The sequence below is a fragment of the Lutjanus erythropterus genome, chromosome 23 (assembly GCF_056507025.1).
Source record: "Lutjanus erythropterus isolate fLutEry1 chromosome 23, fLutEry1.hap2, whole genome shotgun sequence".
NCBI classification, from domain to species: domain Eukaryota; kingdom Metazoa; phylum Chordata; class Actinopteri; order Lutjaniformes; family Lutjanidae; genus Lutjanus; species Lutjanus erythropterus.
The window spans coordinates 11,525,757-11,547,006 of record NC_139339.1 but is presented as its reverse complement, the minus strand read 5'-3'; the positions used below and the strand labels follow the sequence as shown (position 1 = coordinate 11,547,006).

Sequence of the window (21,250 nt, the reverse complement as noted above, 5' to 3'; positions counted from 1 at the left end):
AATATCTGAAAAGCCTTTTTAAAAGTTTGAAACCTACATGGTGGTTGTCCTCTCATGAATGGTCACACTGCTACCTTAATTATAACAATAAACTTAATAAGGAACTTTATTTTATAGTCCTTTCATACAAACCATGCAGCTCAAAGTACTTTGGATTGAACAAAGAAATAAAAACAGAAGATACAATAATTAAAATGAGGCAAAATGAGGCTTTTTAAGGCATAAACTGTAATTTAAAAACAGCCTGTGGAATATTAAGTGATGCACGCACACCTTAGTGAGTAGTGCTATAGAGAGACAAGGTTAAAAAGATTTGCTTTTAAGGGCCTTTTAAAAATTTAGACAAATTTCGATTGCCTCTTTGATGTGTTTTCATAGTTCGGGGGCATAACTAAAAAAAAGAAGCTGCATCTCTTGTTTTCTTTTTGGTGGAGTTTTGGGTATTTAGGAAGTAGAGGTTCATGAAGGAACAGAAAACAACAGTGAATCTGTAAGTTAGGAGGTTCTAAGCTGTTTAGAGCTTTTTTTTTATACAAGTGGAAGGACTTTAAAATCAATTCTAGAGGACACAGTGAAGTGTAGCCTGAAGTGATGTCTTCTCTCTTCTGTGTTTTTGTTAGCGTCTAGCAGCCGGATTATGGATTACTTTCAGTGTCTCAATGGACTTTTGGAAGATGAGTAAACAGTCCGTTACAATGGTCCAGTCTTCTTGAAATGAAAGCCTGAAGTAGTTTTTCAGCATCTTTCTGGCTCAGGAATGTTGGGAACTTGGCAATATTTCTGAGATGTAAGAATGCCACATAACCGCCACAAATTGTCAAAATTTATTACTTAGAACTCTGATTCGCAAGATTTTTGCTTGTGTCCCGTCAGAAACTCTCAGATTGTTTCATTCGAATAATTGTTAGAGGTCAGATGAGACAAACTATCCGACATTTCTCAATAAAAAGGCAGTTTGGGGAAAAGTCGGGACTTTTCTTCTTCTTTCCAGTCCCATCATATCACCTCTGCATCCTTGCATGATGTTGAGGAGCAGATACAAACAGTACAGAGACCTGCAAGTTTAAACATCAGTCACCAGAAATGAAACCTCCACAGGCTGTGAGACATACTGTCAAAATTATGATAACAAGCTCCAGAACCAGCTTGGAAAAGGAGCTCGGTGAGATAGTTTTGCCCACTGATGCTTCAGAGGTCAGAAATTTAATCTGCCCATGAAGCTCATGTGATACTGTTGAAAGCTACTGGAACTCGAGATGATGCTGACCTCACAGGACATCTTTAACTGGTTTGTCCACAATAGATGGATCAACTAAACCGTTCGTTAAAACGAACTCAGGCTCTGTTTTGCATTAGCAGCCTGACGTCTTGACCTGTGAGCCGTTTTTGGTTTCTTTCAAATGCTTTCCTCTCATTTCTCACAGCTAAAATCTAATATATGACTCTGCAGCTGCCTTTTATTAGATTATGCAACCCCAATCAATGTGTATTTCATTGAACAGAGGCGTTTTAGATCATGTGATACCTTAAACATGGGAAGTCTTCTCGTGCAGCAATTTTCAACAGAATTCGGACGTGGTGAAAAAATGAGTCAGACATTGTTGAATATGTGCAAGAGTTACAAGATCTATATCAGTCAGTTAACCTAGTTTAGCATAAAGACTTGAAGCAGGGGGGAACAGCTAGTCTGATTATGCCCAAAATAAGTCTGTTGACATCCTGAAGACAGCTGCATGAGTGCAATGCATTTATGAGAGTTAATATGAAAAGGGAAAATATATATAGTTTTAAAAATCGGTATTTATGTCTGGAGAATGACCTTGTCTGTTTCTGTTTTAACAGCACACTCAGTTTGTCCTGAACGCTGCCCGGGAGAAGAGGGACATGGAGCAAAGACACGCTGCAATCAAGAAAAAGGTTATACATTTACAAAAATTGAACACACACTTTTACTTATATAAATCTCTCAAAAATTCATTCTTAAACTGCAGTGCACCGTTCAAATCCCTGCACAGTTATTTCAGTGACACTAAGTGATTCCTTGAATATATTATCTAGGACGTGTCCTACGATGACTCCATAATGGACTTCAATGCCGATGCAGCAAATGGGATCGCCATGGAGGGATACCTCTACAAGAGAGCCAGCAACGCCTTCAAGACCTGGAGCAGGTACAAGTTTACCCACAAAGTGTCTCACAGAGAACAGCTGCATTGTCTTTTCTGCTTTTCTCCCACTGTTGGGAAATAGTTTCTAAACTGTGTGCTGTGACTGTCCACTGTTTGTCTTTTCTGTCTTTGCTGTGGCAACAATTACTCTAAAGGCTTAAAGGGATATTTTGGATTATTTGAAGCAGGGTTGTTTGAGGTTCTTCCATAGTCAGTGTTTTATCTACAGTAGATGGAAGTTGGCACGCCCACAGTTTGGAGAAGAAGAGAGGAGTGTAAGCTTAGAAGCTAAGCAATATACTGCTATGGACCGGGTCAGGAGCAAAGTTCATTTCACCACTTAAAACAAAAGTCCACCAAAACTGATTGTCAGTTTAAGTGTACACTATATTTAGAATATTTTCACCTCTTTACCTTCCCATCAGACAGCCTTTTCTAATGAAGAACCAACATTATATAAGCCAAGTATCACTCTGTCTCACTCAACCAGACTCCTTTGCAAATACAATAATTTTACCTTGCAGAATACAAGAGTTTCTGGTCGACAGCTGCCTTAGTCTGTTAGTTTGTTTGCATTATTGTGTGACTTTGGTGAAGTTTTTTAAAATCACACAATCACACAAACAAACTAACAGTCCATGGCAGCAGTAGACCAGCAACTCCTGCTTTCTGTGAAGTAAAATTATTGATTTTGCCAGTGGAGTTTGGTTGGTTTGGACAGAGTGATATAACGATAGTTTCCCATCGGAAAAGGCTGCCCAGTGGCAAGGTAAAACAGTGAAAATATTGTAAATATAGTGTACACTTTAATTGATTTAGATTTTTTTTTCAATGATTAAAACATGTTTTGATGCTGACCCTGTTCACAGCAGTACATTGCTTAGCTTCTTACACCAGGACCTCTCCAAACTGGGGACGTGTTGACCACTGCTGCAGGTAATATACTGAGGATAAGTACCTTATACAACCTCAATTCAAATAGTTCAAACTATCCCTTTAATCCTTGATTTAATGACCTTCTCATTTTCTTTCTCTACTCCAGGCGTTGGTTTTCAATTCAAAAGAATCAGCTGGTGTATCAGAAGAAATTCAAGGTATATTTTAAATAAATGCCAGTATTTTTAAAGGAGGTCTCACTAACCAAACGCAGAACAAACATTTCTACGAAAACACACAAACACGCACAAAAACAAGCACAGTGTTGACCTGCACGTCTCTTCTGTCTGCGTCTCTGCCAGGACCAGCCTACGGTTGTGGTGGACGACTTGCGTCTTTGCACAGTCAAGCCCAGCACTGAGAATGAGCGACGATTCTGCTTTGAAGTGGTCTCCCCGTCAAAGTGAGTCTGTGGGGGAACATGTACGCGTGCATACGTGTGTTTAAGCGATGGCGGTGGATCTTCATCAGTCATAAAGTGTGTGGATTAGAGCATTCTGCAGAAGAGGGGAATGAACGTGTGGTTGTCAGAATTTTTTAATGTTATTTTCTCATGTACTGAGAAGTGAGAAGATCACTGTGTGTGTGTGTGTGTGTGTGTGTGTGTGTGTGTGTGTATAGGTGTGTTTAGTTGAATATGTTAGTCTAGTCTGCCTGATTCAATTATTCTTTATCTGACTGAGGTTTGTGTTAAAAGTTAGAATCTATGGCCCCGACAACGGCTCTGAAATATCATCTTAACTGTGCTGTGTACTGATAAATCTCTGGCCCTGTCTGTGGTACTGAAGTAGCAGATGGACTTCATTTGGATCCTAAATCTTCCTAAATCATTTTTGTTCCTTGCTTCAATAACAGTGAAGCTGTGCCAATTTCGGTCAGTTCTTTCCTTTTTTGTTTTCTGTATTTAGACATGCTATGTGCTACTGTTGTCTATGTTGAAAAGAAAAACACATTTTGAAGATGTTCTGGGTTGACTTGAAACATATCATGACATAACATGTATAAGCAGCTTTACTGGTTTTAAATTTCAAGATGAAATCGTGGCTAAAATCAACCTAATCATGTTCCCTTCATGGATGAATACTTGATCTTAGTGTGGCGCAATCCTGTTGTTGTTGTGAAATGTTGTGAAAATTTACTGCTGTTGTTGCTGTTATGGTGTCTTTATGTTGAGAAATCCTGCCATTGTCATAGCTGAAGCTGTTATTGTATTGTGAATATGTTCTGTCTTGTAATTGTATTTCTACACCACACTGTTAGGTCTTTATAGCAGAGACTTTGTTCTCTGTTCCCTGCTCAGGGACTAAAGATGAAAATTAGCATACAGCTAACTATGGTACAGCCAAGGAGCTGTGCATTGTCCCTGCCAAATAAACAAATAAAATAACAAATTAAGTCACATCTTAAGTTAGCGAGTGTTTATAACATGCTTGCAAACTAGCTAGCTCACAATTGATGTAGATTGTATTGCTAACAATCTAAGTAGATTAGCTAGCTAGTCAACTAGTGTTTTGTTAACAGCTATTAGATTTACCTAGCTAGCTGGCAACTGGGGTATATTGGCCAGCTAGTTATCTCATGTTTTGCTAACAGCTATCAGATGTAAATAGCTATCTTATTTGCTAATGTTTTGCCAACATAAGTTATCTTAAGTTGTGACTATAATGTGGCTTTTACAGGTCCCTCATCAGCATCTTATAACCATCTTCTTTTGGTTTTCTTTTCAACATAGATGAGTCTAGCACACAGCATATCTAAGTACAGGAAACAGGAAAGAAGAAAGTTGACTGAGGTACCAAGCTTGTTCAACTGTCACTGGAGCACAGAGCAAAAGGGGGCAAAAAAGGCCTTCTGTCAGTTTAGTCTTGGATCCATTACTCTGCTGTATTAGAAAATATGCAACAAACTGGATTACTTACAAGAATCAGTCATCTCATCACTGAGATGCTCCCACAGGGCCATCCCCGCTCCTTTAATTAAAAATTAACAAATCTTCTTCTGTGTGTGTAGGTGTTGTTTGTTGCAGGCAGATTCAGAAAGGCAGCAGCAGGCGTGGATCAGCGCCGTCCAAAACAGCATCGCCTCAGCCTTTCAGGAGCGCAGAGAGGACCCACACAGCCCAGTGAGACCACACACACACACACACACACACGCAATACACACACGCGATACACACACACATTATCTTCTATATCTGCATTTTTCAGTGGGAGTTTAATCCGAGGAGGTACAGAGGAAGCTGTGTGCTTTTGTGTGTCTCCTCATTCCTGTCTGTGTGTGTGTGTATGTGTTATCAGAGACAGCGCTGCAGCTCCATGTCTGCGAACACTTTGGGAGGAGGTGGAGGAGGAGGAGGAGGAGCGGATCAGGAGTGCGAGGGCCGCAAGGCGCTGGAGGAGGTTCAGGCGATCCCGGGTAACAAGCAGTGCTGCGACTGCGGGGAGCCTGGTCCCGACTGGGCCTCCATCAACCTGGGCATCACACTTTGTATTGTCTGCTCAGGAATACACAGGTACACACACACACACACACATGCGCGCACACACACACACACACACACACACTTGGCCTGAAACCTGAAAGCTTTAATGGTTTCCTCCTCTAACAGGAGCCTGGGGGTCCATTTCTCCAAAGTCCGCTCCCTCACTCTGGACTCGTGGGAGCCGGAGCTCATTAAGGTAATTTAACCGTTTAACTGCAACAGCTTTTCTGAGTTAACAAAAAATTCCACGGAGTATAACGATTATGCAATGCATTATGTAACAGTTTACTTTAAATAAACTCTCCAAATCGAGCAACTTGCACTGAAACATATTCACATTCGTTCTTATGTCTTTGCCTCCTGTAGCTGATGTGTGAATTAGGAAACTCAGTAATCAACAGGATCTACGAGGCCCGCATTGATGAGATCACCATCAAGAAGCCCCACCCCTCTAGTCCCAGGTACAATCAGTCAACTCTAACCAACCTGTGCACACATTAAAGGGCCATTCCACTGATTTTACACATGCAGTTCAGTTTATCTACCATAGAAAGTGCTAGTTATTCTGTGAGAACAGTTGCAGAATGTGTCATGTGGCTGTGGAGGCGCTTGTTATTGTCAGACACAATGATGCTGGTGATGTCATCAGGAGTAGCTTGACTTTGGTCCAATTCCAATGTCCACACCCACAAATTCACAGACTTAGGTTGCATTCTCACTAAGTCTACAAGGATTTAGGGACATCTAGGGTTGAACAATTCATCAAAATCGCTATATGGTCTACTGTAATTACAAGTATTATTATGTAATTTGTAATTATATATAATGGAATTTTTTTTTAAAAAAGTGTCAAAATACCATTTTAAATAAAATATGGTGGTTAATCCAAAGTTCCTCAAGTGAAGATCCCAATATGCTGATTATAAGGATGCATCTCAAATTATGCTGATCAAGTACAACTTCCAGACAACACATGCTGGTTTATCGACATACTGGCTTTAGGCTGTGTGTCAGTTTTGTTTGGTGTTTATGAAAGCAGCTTATATTGTGATTATTAGGGGTGTAAATCATAAGCTTTACCACAGTATGATATTATATCGATCCTTTGGATAACAATATGATATTTGCAGATATCAATAAGTCTGCCACAATACGATTTTGACTTAATTTAATTCAGGGGCCTGCGGTTGATATCAGACAATATCATATGTCCACTTAACACTCCAACAAAATTATGATTCGACAATTTTGTGACTAAACTCTTCCAGACTTTGTGATGCAGACATGCTGTTGGAATTTCAAAATAAAGGCGTGTCTTAAAGATGACGATATAGATTGATGTTTTCATTTTACATCGATCATACTGGATCGTTGGACACTGAATCGATATATTGATCCAGATACATGTATTATTACATCCCCAGTGATTTCATGGCATGAAGGACAATTAATATAGTCAGTCTGCCATAGATGGTAAACCACACATTTTTAAATTATTTTTATTTAATCATGGTCAGGGTATTTTAATTGTTTGCCTGTTTGCAAAAAGTGGTCTTTGATCCTCCTTCGGGAAAAAAATACACAAGTGGACTACAAACCTGTCCTCAAACTAAGAAATGTCCAAATTTCCAAATGATAAAGATTTTCCAGCCTCATTTATCAAGCTGTTGATCCAACATGACAGCATGTAGTTGCAAAAACACTCAGCAGAAATAAACACACTCATCATCTCCTCCTGCTGTCACACTGATGGCATTACATAAAGGTGTAAACCTGCGTGTGGATGGTGGGTTTGTGTATTGATTGAGTCTGAGTGGATTTGGCTCCAGCTCTGCACGACTCTGAAAAGACTCATGAGTGATGAGGAGATCAGTGTTTCGGTGGCTGAGACCCTCTGCAGAGATCCATGTGGTTCGCAGATGATCGTATCAGAGGTCCACGACTCTGTTTAGGCTTGTTTCTTTACTTCCTCTTCTCTCATCTCTGTTGTGTCGCAGCAGACAGGAAGTGGCACAGGTACACGATACAGATGGTTAACGCCGTGACTAAAGTCTCCTCCGGAAACTCGCCGTGAGGCTGCATGCTTTCTGCACCATGAGCTTTCAGTCTTGTCTTGTCTGGCCTTACGTTATTTAATTGTTTTTCAACCTCACTCCTTTCTGGAGTAGTGCTTTCTTTGTAGAAAGGAGGCACTTTGAATCCTAAATAGACGCCTTTTTAACTGAATTTATGACTTCATTAAAAGACAATGAGTGCCTCAGGCTTATGTGTTACGCATTCTTGTCTCACAGCTGCACAAGCAAGTTATGGAGTCAAACTGAGAACAAGTAAAGCCAGAAACATACTGAGAAACGCAGCCCTGCACGTCAGCTTCTTTTGTTTGGTCCTTTGTCTGTCATTACACTGTCATAACCATGCCAACACACCTGTCATAAGCACAGAGTCTTTATGAATGTTTATGGCTGTTGTAATTAAGTGTAATTTGGCAACTATGTAATTTTTAAGGCAAAGTTGACATTGTTTTAGATGTCTTTGTTATGACAACTTGACCTTATCAGACTTATGAAACTTTTTAGGTTTATGTTTCACTGTTACATTAGTCTGTCATAACTATTTGTTTTGACACTGGGTGTGATGAAAAGTTTCTTTGACCTCAGGTAAAGTGGTATATTTTGGACTTGTCATAAAGAAATGGGGCCAATTTGACAACAGAATACAGTACCAAGATGATTTAACCTACAGAGTTGGCCGGTAACGAACGCAGCCTCAGAGACCGACAGAGGCCAGTTTGATGACAGGGAATACAGTACCGAGGTGATTTTCTTGCTGCATTTTGGCTCCTGACACCCCGGGGCTGAAACAGCTAATTAGATAGATAGCTGCATGGCTAACTGAGCTAACTAGCTATAGCCAGCTAGAGATAACAGCAGACAGCTGCTGTCTACTTTAGCAATGAGTAAACTACCCAACGGCTATCTGTCCATGACCTGTAGGCTAAATCACCTTACTACGGTACTGTACTCTGTCGTCAAACTGGCCTACATAACATAACATTTAATGACATCTTTATGACAAGTCCAAAGCCTGTGTTAAAACCAGCCACATGTCAGTTTAATGTAATGTTAAAACATGAAGCTAATCAGTTTCTTTAAGCCTCATAGTGTCAAGTCGTCATAACAAAGACATTGGCTTGATTAATGTCATAAACATTCATAGAGACTCCTTCATGTTCATTACAGGGGTCATGACATGGTTATGACTAGTGTTGTGCAGTAACATATTACTCAGTAATATATTACTGTAGTATTATTACTTTACCAAGTAACAAGTAGTGTAAAGGATTACAATGTCCAAAACAGTAATTACTTATCCAGGTAAGTCTGAGTTACTGAGTTATTTTTTGACCCTACGAAGACTATCAAAGGACATGTACGGCAGGACAGGTTACGTCAGGTGTTAACCAAAAAGCTAAACAAAGGATGGAGGGAGAGATGAGGGTGAGAGGAATACTTTCCACAGGAGAAAAAGTAACTCATAAAACTCCGAGTAACTTGTCCAACACTGGTTATGACAGTGCAATGACAGTCTTATTCACAGCACTTCAACTGAAGTCTTATAAAGAAGAAATTAATCTGTCCATCTCTCTGATTCTTTCTTTCTGATCATTTCTGTCCCTCAGAGGAGACAAGGAGTCGTGGATCAGATCAAAATATGTTGAAAAGAAGTTCATCCAGAAGCTGCCTGAGACCGGCAGGAACACCCTGCTGAGGCGGTCCAGCGCCAGGAGGAACCGAGCCACCACGCAGGACCGGACCGCACAGCGACCGCCGATCAAACCCAAACCGAACCGAGCAACCCTGCCTCGGGTCACAGGTAAACACTGAGCGTCAGGACTGACAGAGGGAAACCAGCAGGATTTTTAAGGTTTAATAAACTCTGCAGCGTGCCTACTTGTTGTCTGTTTCATCACTCACTCACTCTGCTGATGTCAACAAAACACACAAACACACACACACACACACACACACACACACACACACAGGCGCAATCCTTAATCTCGGTGATCCAGCAGAAGTTGATAATCCTGAGGGCCTGGTCTGCTCTATTTCAAGTGTGTTGTTGCAGTCAGCAGGATAAACCAGTAATCGTGACTTTCTCTTTCTCAGGGCTGAGCTCCACTGACCTTGTCCAAAAGAACAATACAGGCTTCCACAAAGGTGAGATGAAACACTCATGCTGCACACACACACTCTGACACACAACTGACCTTAGAACAGAAACAAGCTTGTGCAATGTGTTTAACATGGACGGCCGAACTTGAACCATTTTTAACTGCCTAGCAAAAAAAAAGCGGTACAGCAACAAAGTCTTATACTACAAGACTTTAAGACTGAACCTCTACAGTTTCCCTTTGACAAAAAGAAAATCCTCTGCTCCCCTCAGACATGGACGAGGAAGAGGAGGATCTGAGCGGGCTTCACCCCGGGGCGCTGCTGTACCGCTCGGCAGCCCTGCAGAACTTCCCCGTCATGGCCGACGCTTTGGCCCACGGAGCCGATGTCAACTGGGTCAACGTGGCCGAGGAGTCCAGCACGCCGCTGATACAGGCCGTCACAGCAGTGAGGACAGCATTAAATCTGATGTTAATATTGATGGTCCCCAGGGGATGGATGATGATTTAGATGACCTTCAAATCTCTCTTTTTGCGCCACCATCAGGCTAAAATTTTGGTCATTGTAAAGGTATCCCAAGCTGAGCTGAGGGAGACCTTCAGAGAAGATCGTACAGGTCGTGCATGTGTAAAAATTTGTGAATGGAAGCTCACACGTTCCTGTTTCCTCTCCAGAACGCCCTGGCAGCCTGCGAGTTCCTGCTGCAGAACGGTGCCAACGTCAACCAGGCAGACAGCAACGGGAGGGGACCGCTTCACCACGCCACCATCCTGGGTCACACTGGGTAGGACACACGTCTAAACACACATTTTTCACACACTGTTCGCAAGTTCACGGGAAAAAAATGTTCACACGTGGACAATAAAAGGTGTGAAAAAAGCGTGAGAGAAAGCTTTTCAGGCAAAAAACGACCACTCTGATATATAACAATGAAATAAAAATGTAAAAAATACACATGCAGTTAAATGAGACTCTGCCACAGGTTGGTTTCTCACGCAGAAAATAAACAGATGACTATAAAGAAAATCCACTTAAGCCTTCAGGCATGGCGCCCAAAACCTTTAACAAAGCAAAATAGATTCACCCTGTTTGTCAAAGTGACGTTCCTGTGGAGTGTGTAGTGGGAAATCTCAGCACAAAGGAAGGAAACAAAGTGCGAGAGTCTCTTAAAGAGCTGCAGGCAAGCTGGGTTCACAAAGTTAAGACTTTCTGCAGCTCTGCTTTTTTATCTTTAAGCATCTTTGAGCATTTGACATCATTTATAAGTGTTGATGTCAAATGTTTCCACTGTAGCTTTACAGCAGAACGTTTGTTAAGTATTTTTTATCAAATGAACATGGTTGTTTATTTGGCTAAATGTAAGCAAGAAAACACAGATAACACAGAGCACTTTATTTCTCTGAGTCCTACCTGTACCTGCAGTGCTTATCAGAAAGTCAAAGCAGATTCTGGCTCTAATCTCATCTGGCCGAGGTCACACTGCAGACTTCTGCTGGGCAGCACGAGTTTGGAGATAAGTTTTATTTTTTTACAGTACGTTCCTGAACAAGGTTTCATTTAAGACAAATTCATCAAAGATCTTAAAGTGTCTGGACTCTTAAAAAGGTTCTTGTTCAGAGTTCCTTTATGGCCAACCAGGTAACAAATTACAACTACCCATGTTACTGTAAATAAGTAAGTTAGTTATGTTATGAGTAGTTTTTCAAGTCAAGTTATACTTTGTAATCTACTTAGCTACTTTTAAAATCATAATTGAGTACTGAGTACAAATTTAATTCATATCATCATATCCACCTTTCATCTGTATTTTTGTAGCCAATAAGGGATTCAAGTGGGACAATGAAAACCAGGACACATTGGTTTATTTTCTCAATTAATCGATTAGCTGTTCAGTGCGTGAAATGCCAGAAAATGGTGAAAATCCTAATCAAAGCTAAAGATGACATCTTGTTCTGTCCACAACTCAAAAATATTAAGTTTACAGTCACAGAAGAGTAAAAAAAAACAGAAAATATTCACATAATTACTTTTCCTCTTTAAAAAATGACTCAAAACAATCAGTCGGTTATCAAAATAGATGCAGATTAATTTAATAGTCGATTAATAACAGATTAATCATTGCAGATCAATGTGTTTTGTGTTCATTGTTGGGTTTATTAGTTTGTCCAGCTGTTCATTCCTTTGTTGTGCGCAATTTACTGAGTGATCGATTGACTGATTTAAAGACAAAACATGCTGAAATGTCCAGAAAGCATTTTTTACTAGAGGACATGATAATGAATTGCAGCTGTGTGCACACTGTGCAGAGTAGTATATCATTCTGTATTTTAAAATTGTAATCCTACTAATAATCCCCATGAATAATCTGATCACTCATCTTTATCTGTAACTGTAATGGAATACAGTTACCTTTATTTGGTATCCCTATTATGTAATTGCATTAAATGTAATCTATTTCTCCTCAAGCCTGCCAATAATGTATTAAACATCAACAGTTAAAAAGTACTCTGAATACTTTTTGAGAAGAATACTTTCTACTTTTACTTAAGTACCATGTTTCAGTACTCTTTTCACCACAGCCAATAACAGAAATAAAACGAGGCTGCTCTCCAGTTGGGTGTTGCCACAGTGGATCATCTCGCTGATGAACTGAGCCCTGCCCAACCCAGCATGGAAATCTGATTTTATTATCCGCATACTTGATTTGGCATAGGTTTTTTATGCCAGACATCTTTCCTGATATAACCCTCATCATTTTATCCAGGCTTGAGACCAGCATTAGGGATGCCCTGAAAATACATCCCTGCAGTCATACCCTGACCGGTGCATCTCCAGTGCATCAGGTGGTCAGGTTTTTGTTTTTAAAGCCATGGCACGCTTTATTTTCGGCATCATTGGGGAAAAGTTCCATGAAAGTTCTGAGGAAAAACTAGACTCCTACCCTTCCTCTTGGCTCTGTTCTCTGAGGCTTTAGAAAATCCTGCCTGTGACGGGAGAGTTGGGCGAATCACAGATCAGTAAGATAGCTGATTGTTGAGTCTCATTCCCAATAAGTATCTGATGACCTGGGAATAAGACTCAACAATCAACTGTCTTTCTCCAGAATCACTTACTGCTCCCTTAAGACTTTTCTGCTATGCACAAACATACACACACACACACACACAGTCTTAATGTGTCCCTTTGCTGTCCCAGGTTGGTTTGTCTCTTCTTGAAGCGAGGAGCAGACTACAACGCCAGAGACAAGAACCAGAAAGACCCCATAACTATTGCTGTGGACAATGCCAACGCTGACATCGTCACTTTGTGAGTATCGACCCGTCTTTAGTCCCGCCTCTTTTTGATCTGTGCTCCAATAACAGTTGAGCACGCTTTTTACCTGACCGGACCCTCGGTCAACTTTCTCCTTTCATGTTTCCTGTACTTAGATATGCTCTGAGCTCGGCTCGTCTTTCTTGTAAACAAATTTTGAAGATGTTAGAAAGATGTTGACATTTATAAATAGTCACATTATACATTAGCTAACATTTGCAAAGCAATACTGAACTAGCTAGCTAAAAACTGATGTAGATTAGCTTGTTAGTTAGCTAGTGTTTTGCTACCATAAGCTATTAGATCTAACTAACTAGCTAATGAGTGATATAGATTAGATTGTTAGTTAACTAGTGTTTTGCTAACATTAGCTTCCACATAGAACTGGCTAGCTACCTACTGATGTAGATTAGCTGGCTAGTTAGATAGCGTTTCTCCTTTCCTGTTTCCTGTAATTAGATATGCTATGTGCTAGGCTTGTCTCTGATAAGAAGAAAAACAAATTTTGAAAATGGTTAAAAGATGTTGCACAGGGACATGTAAAAGCAACATCTTAAATGCTAACTAACTAGCCAACTAACCTACATCAATTGTCAGCTAGCTTGTTACATCTGCTAACTAAAGGTAGCGAAACAGTACCTAACTAGAAAGCTAATCTACATCAGTCGTTAGCTAGCTAGTAAGCAGTGTTGGGCAAGTTACATCCAAAATGTAATACATTAGCTATGTATTATTAGTTACTGTCATTTGAAAGTAATTAGTTACATTACAATAGTACTGTCTCTGAATGCGTTACACTACTTTTGCATTACTTTTGAGTTACTTTTACTTTATGGTAAATTTATTTTAACGGAGGGAGACAAAATATCAACAAAAAATCCAGAAATAATATCATCATATCATCATCATCAAATACTTATTTTCTCCACTGTATATTCAGATTCAACCCTGAACCTGAGGTGCACAGATTCACTTCTCCTCAACAGCACGTGGACTCGCGGTGAAGGTTGCGGTTTGTAATAATAACACGGTAGATGGCCGCATGGCCCACTCTCTATGACAACGTTAGCTTACCTTGTCATTGCTGGTGTTCACAGGGATTTTGTTGACAAGCTTTATGAACGCCGGCGATTCTACCGTTGATAGGGGGGAGCACGTCTTCCACAATATACACCGCCGCCAGTCTCCTCACTTCTCTGGCTTCAAGAAGCATGGCAGACCGAGAGAAACTTAACTTTTGTTGCTTTAACTTTCCCGTATGCTCGTCCTCGGTTGTCTTTCTCATATCCGCAGGTGCATCTCTCTCGTAGTTTAATGTCAGCGTGGCACCGGTCCAGGTTACCAGTGCCATTTTTTTTAAGCAGAGAGTTCCCTCGGTGTCGCACACAGATTGCACTTGACTATTATGCTCTTGTCCTTTTCTCTGAAGAACTAAAAATAATGTGAGTATGTCCATCTCGCAAATGTAGAATCCGTGTCTGTAGTCATCTTTGCGATTTCCAGCAACAGGAAATGACTCTCGCGGATTTTTTTTTCTAATCTCGGGATGTCTCGCGGTGTTTGTGAATTCTTAAAAAACAGTACCTAGTCGGGTTAAAATACTTTGTAACGCTCGTTACTTAGATTGTAACTGTTAAAATATTGCAGAAATTGTATTAGTAATGCGTTATATTACTGCGTTACAGCAAATAGTAATACATTACTGTAATTGCATTACTTTTGTAACGCGTTACTCCCAACACTGCTAGTAAGCTAGTGTTTTGCTAACATTAGCTAACTTGAAATGTGATTACAAATATGTCAACATCTTTTTACCATCTTTAAAACTGGGTTATCTTTTCAACGTATACTAGCCGAGCACAGAGCATATCTGAGTACAGAAAACAGGAAAGGAAAAAGTTGACAGAGGTTCCTTCAAGTACCAAGCTTACTCAACTCTTATTGGAGCGCAGAGCAAAAAGGGGCGGGGCTTATGGAGGCTCTCTGGGGATACAAAAGCCTCTTATGTGAGCATGTAAACCACAGAGCACCATGTAAACCAGTTAACAGCTGCTTGTCTAAGTGATTTTCTCCGTTTCAGGCTGCGGATTGCCAAGATGAACAAGGAGATGCGAGAGATGGACGGAGCGTTTGGCCAATCAGGTCACTCAGGGGGTCAGGGATCTGGGGGTTTATTGGGTGGCACTGGGGGTGGGCTGGCCCACACCAGGAAGAGCCTCCAGGCTATAAAGAACCATATAAGTGGCTGGGCTCTGGGTGGGCAGAATGATTAGTGGGGATAAAAATCAGCCCACCGGAAAAATACATACTGTGAGACTGGAATGAGTTTGTTTTTTATGCAAGCTAAAAAGAAAATGACATGTTTTTGTCAAGTTGGTAAGCATCAGAAATCACTGGTTTTGCAGTGTCATGTGATGTTTATCTGCAGCGTCTGCAGAGAAATGATCCTGTCCTCCCACACATATCATTCAAGGAAACATGCGTCATCATTAAAAAGCAAAAAAGGAAAATTGCCTTCATTGAGAAAGCAGAAAATCTAGCTTTTGTAAACCAAGAAAGAGGCAGAACACAGGGTACAACAGTATAAAGTCTGAAGGACATAAATGGAAACAGATTTATTGATCAGCGAAGATGGGGACATGTCTTGTGAAACAAACGGGACATTGTGAGAGACACTCTTTGCACTTTGAAGTAGAAACGCACATCATGCTGCACTTTGAAACCCACAAAATCTCCAAATACCTTGTCCATAGAGAGTGCTACATGTGGGTGTTTCTAAATGTATATATAATAGACCAATTTCAGGCCAATTTTGTCTGATATTGTATATATGGGATATTTTTATATGTACAGTGCTTTGGCTTTATCACATGGTTTTTATTGTGTATCTCTCTATTGTGTGTGTTGTTGGGCTGTCTTTTTCAGTCCAGTTATATAAGCTAAATCCATTGTTGGGTTTGGTTCTCAAGGATGTTTTTCTCACGCTATTCTGTGAATAGTGACCCAGTTTGAACTCTGTTATGTATTACATGTTTGTATTTATGCTGTCAGCCAGGTCCAAGAGCTCTGTGCTGTGGCTCTTGTGCTTAAGTTTAGCTGTGGGTTTTGTTTGCATTTTCAAGCTTCTCAAGCTGCCAAGTCCATTCTTTCATGATTGTCCTTTTAGTCTACACTCAAGCCCTTTTGTTAAGTTCTCTCCTGTGAGCTGCGTTCGGTTCACAATCACGGTTTCACTCGTGAAGGAATGGAAACGTGATGCTTTTGTCTGCTTGAAACAAACTGCTGGTCAGTATTTGACGTGCTGTGCTTTATCACTGTGTGTGTCTTTGTCGTATGTGTGTGTGTGTGTGTGTGTGTGTGTGTGTGTGTGCACTCATGTGCCTTTCTGCCCGCTGAGATGTCCGGCTGGTCTCAACTGCTTGTGCAGTGTGCCACCTACTGCAAACTAAGAGGTAAAGTGCATGTGCATGCCTCGATCTGTGTTTATTTGTTCAGTTGCATGCTTCTCGCTTTAGGGCTACAACTCCTAATGTGTTCAGGAAATAGTTGGGTTTAGTTACAGCTATTAAAGCTGAATGTGTCCAATTCAAAATGATGCAGCTCTGGATGACAGATGTTACAGCTGTGTCACATTAAAATCGAGGATGTGAAGCCAATAATAAAAATCCAGAAGAGATGGCATTAATTTGAACATGGGTTCTTAAGCTTAACAGCTTTTAACACTTGGAAGCACCAACAAAGATTGATTTAATGTAAGATTTGTTCTAATTAGAGTTTTGAGAAACTAGATTTAAAATGAGTAAATCCAGATTTAAAATTAAGCAGAGTTCTGTTGCACAGTTCAAAACTATCTCAGTTTTGGTAAATCCAAGTTTTGTGATGTACATTGAAATTAAATAGAATTTAATTAGTCTGGAGACGATTGCTTACTCAAATTAAAATAAATTAATAAAAAACTAATTAGAGTAAGTCAAATAAGTTACATTATTTGCTAGGTAGCCAAAAAAAAGTCATATTGGTAGCTAAAAAGTTAAAAAAAAAAAAATCAAAATGTTGTGTTGTTAACAAGAAATATTATATTGTTTGGTAGTTAGCTAAAAAGTTAACTAAATACTAAATTGTCTGCAAGGCTTAGTTACTACTCATGATGACAGAGAAACTCTAATTTCTCTAAACTGTGGTTTAAAGAGAGGTTTACATTTAATCTTTCCTAATTTTGAACTAGTTTAAAAATTTGGTGCACACAATTAAAGGTTAAAACATGATTCAGTTGGGTTTAAAAATTGATCCTTGTTGGTGTAACCCAGCCTAAAAGTTGTTATACTCTTATTTTAAAAAAAAAATTCCAGCTTTAAAGCTCATGTCTTGACCTCTGCTCTTTCCAGGTGATGAAACCTACCAGGACATCTTCAGAGACTTTTCACACATGGCCTCGAACAACCCCGAGAAGCTCAAACGCCGCAGCGCAGACCCCAAATCTTAACCAGCTCACGCCTCCTCCTCACTCTGCTGCCGCACAAAGCCACATTTCACACACCAGCTCTGCATACTCTCAAACACACGTGTAGAAAACATGCATGTATCCAGCTCACAGGCATGCAGCAGACACACACACACACACACACACACACCCCTGGCTACCTACCACATGTTCAGTCATAGCTCAGCTGGTGCTGACTTCAGAGGGGATGAACGCTCCAAACAGTGAATTCTTTGTGCAAACACATCAGACCAGAACAATTGTGCCCAAGTGGGAACAGTGGAACAGCTTTATGAGACCAGCATGAGGTGTCTTTATGTGTAGCAGAGGGTAACACCATCCCTCTGCCAAGATTTCCTAATTAAACCCTGTAAATCTGTTGTTGTTTTTTTAAGCTAAAGGGCTGTTTTTTATGTTCCTATGCCGTTTCTATTGAACTGTTACATGAAAAAGAAGAGAAAATGTTTGTTAGCAATGGACTTTTTAATTTTTATGTCTTCCTTTGCATTGTAATTGTACACAGATTTTTACATTTGTGACGTTTTTAGATTGTTCGTGTCTGTTTTGTTAAACTGCGTGAGGTACTTGAGATTTTATGAACAAATAAACCACAATGCAAAACGTACCCTTAAGTGTGATTAATGTTTAAATAATAATTACAAGCCTCGGTTAATCCCTTTAATGATAGTGTGCAGTTGTGTATTTTGCTGTCAGGAGTAGAAATCCCCAGCAGAGGGCGACATCATTGTAGGCAAAAAGCTGCCACAGAAAACCTGCCTACAAGTTGAAGACCAATACACAAAAAGACACCAAAATAAAGACACATTAAAACAAAATACATCCCTTTTTAATCAAGATTGTGTAAAAATATCACATTTGACATATAACAAGTACTGGAGCTCCACCACTCAGCAGCTGTTAGTGTGATGAAGTGTCACACACAACATAAATGAAATTAGCAACAGGTCACGGTGACCCTGTTGTCTCTGTCCTATGGACCTGGTGTCCATTCAGCAACAAACACAGTCTTGGTTTATGATTTACAAAAGAACAAAGTGATACTGTGATCAACAAATAGTACTTAAAACAAATCAGTGCGAACAGTGAGCAGCGGCAAAAACAGGCGCTGCTAGTCATTAAAGAAAGGTAGTTCCTTTCATTCACAAATCTACAAATTATATAATCATGTTAAGACAGGAAACAATAAGTTGTTTGTACATTTTGAAATATGCACTATTAAAACACAATATTAGCTGAAATGCAAAGGGATCTATGACAATTCCTGCTTGATTGTTATTGCCTATTAAAAAAAAAAAAAAGTTATTATTTATTGGTCCAATCCCAGCATCCACTCACTTGGACTCAGACTTTGAGGAAAGGCATTAAGAATAACTATATCAAAACAGCCAAACTTTAGGATTAAACTGAGACGGTTTCAAGACCGGTTAAAATCTCCTTGTAGTGGGCTTAATAAAATATTTACTTGACAATTACCTCTTGACCACTCTGTGAGGAAGTCGCTCAAATCACAGTCTGCACTCTAAGTGCCTTGGCCCTGAAGAAAGTAAAAAACACGTAAAATAAAAAGTTAGAAACCAACAAGGTGACGTGATACGTCACACAGTGCTGCCTCATTTAGAACAGTCAGTCCCAGAGATTTTCTTTGGGTCACCAAATAAATAAAGACTATAAAGAAATTCTGAAATTTGAAGATTTGTATCTGCAGTCCACTTTTTAAAAAGCTTTTAAAATGTGCATATTGTTTTACTGATGAGAGGAAATAAAAACATGAGCCTGTTAACACACCATCAGCGTTATCTTTTGGTTATTGGATTTTCCTTTCAGAAATGAGCACTGTATTAAAAAACAAAATATGCTTATTTGATTTTCTTTTTTTATATATTGACTTAATGGTCAAAATAGATGAGCTAAATGGCTAGATTTTATATTTTGTACAACAAAAAATAAAATCATTAGAAAACAGAAAGGAAAAAAGCACCAAATTGGCCAGTGTTGTTTTAGTCCAGGTTCAAATGTGTTTGGAATCTGCTCTAATATGATTTTAATCAAATTTGTGAAAGCCTGTTAAAGCCAGTGTCTCTGAATATGAAAATACAGGCCTTCTATTTTCTAGTGATTTTTTTTTTGTTTATATGAAATAGAAAATGAAAATCAAGCCATTTTTAAAATTTTGCTCATCTCTTTTTGATCATGATAAACAAAAACACCTAGTTTCAATTTTAAATTTCAGATTATACAATGAAAATCAAATCCTTTTTTTTCTTTTGTCTGCTTCTGAAAGGAAAATCCAATAACCAAAAGACACGACCTTACAGCCTAAATGCATTATTTCTCATACATATTCAATATTTAATGCGTATTTGTTTCCAATAGCACATGTCAAGGTACCATAAGTTGATGTGGAATTGGCAGTAATACGGTCCAGAATGCTCATTTCTGCACAATATAAGGTTGTTTTCACACCTGCCTCATTTGGTCCGGTTAAAACGAACTGTGGTCAGTTTGCCCGTTTAGTGTCCATCTGAAAAGGTGGTTCTCGGTGCGGTTCATTTGTGGTCTGAAAGCAAACGTACCAAGCACAGGATTTTATTATAGAGGATGTGATTTCAATAAATCCATCTGCTGATCGTTAAATCTATCCAGGAGGTGGTCTTATAATTAAAAAGGCACATATAGCCTTTGTTTATGAAATTCATTTAATAACAGGTACGTACTTCAGTGCAGGTATTTTCCCTGATTAACAGGCCAAAGGCTGTTAAAACTGCTGTGCTTGTATCCTACTCTGTGTGCTTTGCCTGATTAAAAAGTGTGTGACAGCGATCCCACAGTAATACAACTGTAAGGTACACATGAAAAAGTCAAGTGAGAGTCAGATGTGTTCCCTCCCTCCCTCTCTCTGAACGTGGGAAAACAAAAACCCTGGTGCCTCCTTCTTAGAAACCTCCTTTTTTTCCTGTTTCTGTCTGTCAGTCATCATTCATAATGTGCCACAATTTGCTAAATAACTCTTATAATTGGTTATTTCTTTGTGAGCATAAATATAAAGTATGCACACAATAATGCACAAAGATACGCACATCTGAAGCACTGAAATGCTGCGTGAATCTCAGTCAGTCACAGGAATTTGATTTTCCCACGTGGGTCCTGATGATGCACTGATGAGGCAGGATGACAATCACCAAAACTGTCCAGTCAACGAGTGACCTGTCAGTCTGTAAAACTTCAGTTTTTACAGAGTCAGTGTGAACACTCAGTGCAACAGTGAGCCTTCAAACCAAATGAACTGAACTACAGTTGTAGATTTGTTAACGAGGCCTACTTTGAACTGGGTCACGTTGGTTTGTTATTTTAAAAAAGTGGGTCCCTAGAAAAAAAAGTTTGGGCAACACTGATTTAGAGCCCTTTCAGTTTCACACACTCAGGCACTGCAGGTGACGTCAACAAAGTCTGTGAGGATTCGGGGCTTTAGGATTTATGAGGGACGTTGGGATTGGGCCATGGTCCTTATATAGTTGATGTTCTTAAATATTCTAATTTTGACATATATACCACAGTGATAGTCATGTATAGCCTTAGTGAGTATTGAACAATTAGTTGGAGATGACGGTGTGCATACACAACGCACTAAGTGAAGTGGATTTATCCAGCCAGTCTACTGTGCTATGTCATCTGTGTCTTC

General features: G+C 39.6%; 1 protein-coding gene across 2 annotated transcripts in view; it reads left to right on the top strand.

Moving 5' to 3' along the window:
* Positions 1 to 18,175, top strand: part of acap1 (ArfGAP with coiled-coil, ankyrin repeat and PH domains 1) — a 33,937-nt gene extending 15,762 nt beyond the window's left edge. The window contains exons 9-23 of one of the 2 annotated variants that reach the window (XM_084713212.1): positions 1,843 to 1,917; positions 2,059 to 2,171; positions 3,211 to 3,262; positions 3,407 to 3,507; positions 5,115 to 5,226; positions 5,402 to 5,616; positions 5,713 to 5,782; positions 5,953 to 6,047; positions 9,266 to 9,459; positions 9,753 to 9,803; positions 10,030 to 10,205; positions 10,433 to 10,542; positions 12,954 to 13,064; positions 15,151 to 15,212; positions 17,456 to 18,175. In XM_084713212.1, the coding sequence (XP_084569338.1) occupies positions 1,843 to 1,917; positions 2,059 to 2,171; positions 3,211 to 3,262; positions 3,407 to 3,507; positions 5,115 to 5,226; positions 5,402 to 5,616; positions 5,713 to 5,782; positions 5,953 to 6,047; positions 9,266 to 9,459; positions 9,753 to 9,803; positions 10,030 to 10,205; positions 10,433 to 10,542; positions 12,954 to 13,064; positions 15,151 to 15,212; positions 17,456 to 17,553 (1,635 nt within the window). In that variant the 3' untranslated portion in view covers positions 17,554 to 18,175. Of the gene's footprint in view, positions 1 to 1,842; positions 1,918 to 2,058; positions 2,172 to 3,210; positions 3,263 to 3,406; positions 3,508 to 5,114; positions 5,227 to 5,401; positions 5,617 to 5,712; positions 5,783 to 5,952; positions 6,048 to 9,265; positions 9,460 to 9,752; positions 9,804 to 10,029; positions 10,206 to 10,432; positions 10,543 to 12,953; positions 13,065 to 15,150; positions 15,569 to 17,455 lie in introns of those variants that run through there. The other variant, XM_084713211.1, reaches the window with a different exon arrangement.
* Positions 18,176 to 21,250: the final 3,075 nt, after the last annotated feature.